A 6,426-nucleotide genomic window follows, 5' to 3' on the forward strand; every position below is an offset into this window, starting at 1 on the left:
CCAGGGACTTATTTAAGATAGTCAAAAGTGGGATTTCTATGCCAGAATAAATTCTGATGACATTTATTTCAAGGCATTTAATAAAAGACATGTAATAATAAAGTAAAAATTTCTTTGGAATAATATTGAATCACTGCAGAATAAGACCAAGCACTTGCATTAAGTAAATAGGGTTCATTTTGACTTTAAATATTTACAGAAATATAATTATATGGAAAATAAAGGCCTTTAAATTTTAAAACATTCAAATAACATTTTTCTTTTGAGAAAAAAAATTGCAATAAATGCTTGATATACAGTAGAATCACTTGTTTGTTTGTTTTTTATCCATAGTTAAACCCAGTATGAAAAAAGAACAGCAACAAACCAATCTAGATCAATAACGTGCTACATCTGGTCACACAACATCTGGGTTATGAATGAACAGTAGTATGAAGAAAAAGTTGTAAATATTTGTAATGTGCCTGTTGCTCATGTCCAATCTGAGAACTGAGGCTGTGAGAGTAGACGCTCATATCTCATCTATCTTCTTTTAGTTCCTCCAAAACCTGCATCAGAAAACACCATAATTATATATCACCGAAACACATTTCTAATTGATGTCTAATGGGTTACTCAATTCAATATGCAGCCTCGGGAAAATGGCTTTTATAAAACCACAAGAGCACAATTAATATCTGTAATATTAGGGTTTATAGCTTTATTATTTGCTGGAGTTTACCTGAGGCGGTTCGTGTTCCTGAGCTTGTTTTTGGTGCAGGAGAAGGAGAAGAATTGTTGGAATAAGATGGTCTAGCAAACCCCATTGGTGGCTGGCGTCTACGATCAAGATAAAAGTCCATTAGTGCAGTTAGATTTATATTTGTTGTTAGCAAATATAAATCTTACCAAAAATACAAACAAGATCCAAACTATCATGATTAACAACAACAGTTGCAAACAGTACCAATGCCATTAAATAAAAGATGAATACTGTTAAGGTGTGGTCACATTTACTATAGTTGGGAATTTTCTTGGGCGAATAGAGTGGTGCAGGGAAGACGTATTTTTGTAGGCCAAAACAAAGAAACGAGTTAGCAAAACTTCCGGTTCCATCGTCCCGAAGTCAATGTGATTTTAGTTAAAAGCCTGAAATAAGGTCTGGTGAACACAAGCTCAAGAGATTTACATGTTTTATTCTACGATATAAAATGATACTGTATATAGCCTAAGGTTATTGAATTTAGGCTTTGTGTTCATTTGTGAAAATTATCTTGATGGACAAAACATTTAAACAAACTTTTGTTAATCACAGAGCTTACATTATGTGATATATCTTATTGGGTTTTCGTCGAGGGAACCAGAGTGATGCTAACTTCCGGGTTGGCCAACAAAAATAAGAATCCATGGCATCAGGAATTTCACAATGACTTCTAATTGGTTGGCCGGCCAATTGAAAAGCTGCTCGGTTTGAAAGTGACTTCTGTGTAACTGTATAAACTGTTGCAAATTATGTGTGAAAAATTAGCTTTCTTACCTCTGATTCCCAAACAAATATCCAAGAACTCCACCTGTGCCCATTCCAGTCCAGAATCCACCTCCACCTCCACCAGGTCTGTTTCCACCAGTGAAACCGGTCCAGGAACTCTGAGGTCTGGTGTACGCATCGGAAAAGCCATACCCCGGCCTTGAGCTGGAGTGGTCTTCTAAGAGAACCCACAAAACGGAAAACTTATACACTAGCCACAAATAAATATGCATATTTGGTTATTATGCACACTAGGATATTATGGTCCCTACTCTACAGTTTCAGTTTGGAATCCTAAATATTTTAAAGTATTTGAAGTCGCTTATGCTCACCAATACTGCATTTATTGGATCAAAAAACAGTAATATTGAGAAATATTACTACAATTTTAAATAACCGTTTTCTAAAAATCAATATTTTAAAATGTAATTAGTTCCTGTGACGGTAAAGCTACATTTTCAGCATCATTACTCCAGTCTTCAGTGTCACCTGATCCTTTATTACAATTTCCCACCAAACTCTTGCTCTTTGAATACATTATTACCTGAGTAATAATCTGGTTTAAATCCAGGAGGTGGCGGTCCCATGCCATGGCTGTTATCCGAGGCCCCGCCGAATCCCCGAGTCCCATCTCCATTGTAACCTTGGTGGCCGTGAGAAGGACTGCACAGAAACATCTTGTATACAGCATATGCCACCAGCAAAAGGAAGCCTATTGCTATCAGCCCACCCACTCCATCGCCAGACGGGCTGTTCTGGGAGGAATACTGGCTGCCAGCCTGCTCATAGGGGTCTCTTCTATGCTGTTGTTTTTGATTGGAAAAGCCTTGGAAGAAGTTAGAGGCAAAGCCTGAGAAGCCAGACGAGCCATGAGTGTTCTGCTGCTTCCCTTCTGCCGTGAGCGCTAGCGTGTACTCCAGACCGCATGAGCCTCTCAGGACATAGGCATCATTAGGACTGCTATAGCCCTCACAGGAGACCTCCACACGCCCAAACCTGTACAAGTTGTCCATATCAGCCTTACATTCCCACTAGAGAGAGAGAGAGAGAGAGAGAGAGAGAGAGAGAGAAAAACATACTATGAATAGGTCCGAGACAGTTACCGACCGTACTCAGGGTTCTCAAGTCTTGGCCGTGAGACACACGTAATTCAACCAGTTCACACGCCACACCGTGTATTTCTCACGCTGAAAAGGCAATGCCAATCAAGTTGTCCTGCAAGCTTTATATATAATGTTGTATACGAGGCGCGGGCACACACAGTGAAGTTTCCTGCCGCCAGCACGTATCTCTGTCAGATTGCGTTCGTTACTAGGCAACATAGATGCGCGAACACACGGAAGTTGACGGAACATTCTCGGCCACCGTACGTTCGTTACTAGGTAACCAACAACATCGCGCGAACACTCGTGAATGATGGAGAAGGTAAGTTGGAAGAAAGCTCGTCTAACATTTTTAGGCTAGAACATTTAATATATAGCCCATCGTATACATTATTATTGATGCAGTCAAAAACTCTACATCTACTTTGCAACCAGGCCAGAAGCTTTGGCTCAGTTTGGCTAGCTTACGTTATCTGAAACTAAAGGAAATGTTAGTGGGTATGGGAAGGAATGAAGATGTATTTCTTCATTTTATTTTAAATTATATATTATACTGTATTAATAGTATTTCTAGTTACATTAAGGCTACATGTATTAAAGCAGAGCGCTCTGGGTAATATTTTATATCCTGTCAAAACATACATTAATCATTGCCATTGCATTTGTATTTTTCAAAGATATTTTATCATTCTGGGCACCAAAGGGTAAGCCCCCTAAAAAGGTTGCCAGATTATATTAATAATTTTTGTATATTTGTAATTTTGAAATATAACATTAAAGAGTATATTTTATGTGATGAATTGCTCTGTCATTTATCATTTCAATTTGTGCTGGTTAATTATGAACAATGGGTAAAATTGGGGGGCGGGGACAGGTGGGGGCGGGGCTCCATTAGGGCTCCTCCCCTAACCGCATGTGATCTCACTCCAAGCTTTTGATAAAACTTGAGAACCCTGCGTACTTAAGAGGGACATTTTTGAGCCTGACCTGTGTGTCTATGCCATCTGATCCTCTGTTGTAACACTGCACCACCTCTGGAACAAACGACCCGCAGCCAGCGGTCCCTCCAGCACACTGCAGCTGTAGGACGGGGCTGGAGCGGCGTGCAGTGGTGTAGCGTCCTCTGTAGAGCGTCAGCACCTGAACATCACGCAGTAACACCGCGTCTGTTGAAGGAACAAACACTGTATTATTACTTCTTCTTATCTGTCTGTCTGCATCTGCACCGAACTGCCCACTTAAAGATACAAAGCTAATGAAATATTACACTTGTATTTTCCTTCTGGTTTGTATTATTTTTGCATTTATATATTTATATTTTTGTTAGTGTCAAATTGATTAGGCTAATCATAATTAATTGCATCTTACATATAAGTTTTTGTTTATATATGTGCGTAAATATATTATTATACAGTATTTATGTATAAATTATATATATATATATATATATATATGTGTGTGTGTGTATGTAAATTTACATACACACACACATATATATATATATGTAAATTTACATACATATATATATATATATGTAAATTTACACACATATATATATATATATATACAGTGCTATGCATAAGTGAATACACCCATGCTAAAGTTGACTAAAAAGAGGAATAAAAAATCATATTTTGGAAATTGAACTTAATGCCTTAATTTAAAAAATTAGGAAAAATCCAACCTTTAAGGACACCAATTTTCTTTGTGAATGAATAATGTATCGTAAATAAATAAATGTTCTTCCTTAAAATACAGGGTGCATAAGTGAGTACACCCCTATGTTAAATTCCCATAGAGGCAGGCAGATTTTTATTTTTAAGTATTTTTTTTTTTATTTTTTTTAGGATACTATGCATCCTGATAAAGTTCCCTTGGCCTTTGGAATTAAAATAGCCCCACATCATCACATAGCCTTCACCATACCTAGAGATTGGCATGGTTTTATTTCAGTTAGCCTAAAAGCTAAGGCCAAGGGAACTTTATCAGGATGCATAGTATCCTAAATTTTTTTTTTTTTTTAAATACTTAAAAATAAAAATCTGCCTGCCTCTATGGGAATTTAACATAGGGGTGTACTCACTTATGCACCCTGTATTTTAAGGAAGAACATTTATTTATTTACGATACATTATTCATTCACAAAGAAAATTGGTGTCCTTAAAGGTTGGATTTTTCCTAATTTTTTTAATTAAGGCATTACGTTCAATTTCCAAAATATGATTTTTTATTCCTCTTTTTAGTCAACTTTAGCATGGGTGTATTCACTTATGCATTGCACTGTATATATGTGTGTATGTGTGTATGTAAATATATATATATATATATATATATATATATATATATATATATATATATATATATATGTGTGTGTGTGTGTGTGTGTGTGTATATGTAAATTTACACAAATTTTGTTTATTATATATATATATATATATATATATATATATATATATATATATATATATAAACAAAAATATAGTTTGACAGCACTAATAATTACATATTTATATGATTATTCTAGTCTGGCCACACCCCCCAAATTTTGTAGCACATAAAAGCACCAACTGTCCTCTTTAAGATATATTGCAAAAATGTATATATTTAATTTATATTTTCTCTTCTTATCATTGTTATTATTAAATATTAAAAAATATCACATATTTATCATATTGGCCACACCTCATCAATTTTGTGTCATATAAAAGCACCTCTTTAAGATACAGCCTATTATAAAAATGTACATATTTAATTGATGTTTTTCTTCTTACGTAATATTAATAAAATATCTTCACATATTTATATTATCATATTGGCCACACAACCAACAATTGTGTCACATAAACTGTCCTCTTTATGATATATTACAAAAATGGACATTCATTTATATTTTCCTGTTTTCTCTTCCTCTTATTATTAGTATCAAATATTAATAAAATATAATATATTTACACATGTGCCACACCCCAAAAAACATCCTCCTTATTATAAATAAATATAGTACAAAAATGCACATATTTTATTGATATTTTCCACTTTCTTCTTCTGCTTTTTCTTTATATTATAATTATTATCATTTTCGTCATTATTATGTAATACTAATAATAGGTATTAGCAAAAAAGTCCCAACTGTCCTATTTAAGATACAAATACAAAATGTCTTCCTTTTTCTTTTTGTTTTTCTTATTATGTAGTATTACTAAAATATCATCACATGAACTTAAATGATCATTTTGGACACATCCAAAAAATATTTGGTATAAAAAAAAAAGACAAAAATGTGAACTTCAGGTCGAAATGAACAAAAATAATTGTGTCTCAGCTGGGTAACGTTAAGTTAACAGCATCCACTAAAGCTGAAACTTCAATGCAAATATAAAGTAAGTCCAATACAAACTTATTTTACTCAGACTGACCATTCTATCTTCTCTGAGATCTCTGATTTGATTAGGATTGTTTATTTAACTGTATAGTGGTTCATATAAAAGAAATTACCATCATTCCAGCAGCGGATGTGAGGCACAATCAACAGCAAAAGTTGAAGTAATAAAACTCCTGAGCTCCTCATTTCTCCGGTTGAGCTGGAAAAAACACTTCTTTATCCTCGAGTAATATGGTCTGAAATGCCCCACTGTAGACAAGTACGTGTCTTTTACCAATAAGTAAAATTAAAGTCTGATGTAAACAAATGTAAGAGCTCAGTGCATCATCATTCTTATCACACTTCCGCTTCCGTGTTTCTGGTGCTAGGAGCTTCTCACTATCGCCATCCACTGAAAGATGTCTTGAATCACATGCCATTGACCGCTAATAACA

General features: G+C 34.7%; 1 protein-coding gene across 1 annotated transcript; it reads right to left on the reverse strand.

Annotated features, from left to right (window-relative positions):
* Positions 1-311: 311 nt before the first annotated feature.
* On the reverse strand, positions 312-6,385 carry saraf (store-operated calcium entry-associated regulatory factor). Its single transcript, XM_079897117.1, has 6 exons — positions 6,106-6,385; positions 3,598-3,776; positions 2,052-2,538; positions 1,517-1,685; positions 722-819; positions 312-548 (listed from the first exon to the last, which is right to left on the reverse strand). Exons 1-6 carry the CDS (start codon positions 6,176-6,178, stop codon positions 523-525), a joined length of 1,032 nt encoding a protein of 343 aa, XP_079753243.1. The 5' UTR covers positions 6,179-6,385; the 3' UTR covers positions 312-522.
* Positions 6,386-6,426: the final 41 nt, after the last annotated feature.

The sequence above is a fragment of the Squalius cephalus genome, assembly GCF_949319135.1.
Source record: "Squalius cephalus genome assembly, chromosome: 2".
In the NCBI taxonomy this organism is placed as follows: domain Eukaryota; kingdom Metazoa; phylum Chordata; class Actinopteri; order Cypriniformes; family Leuciscidae; genus Squalius; species Squalius cephalus.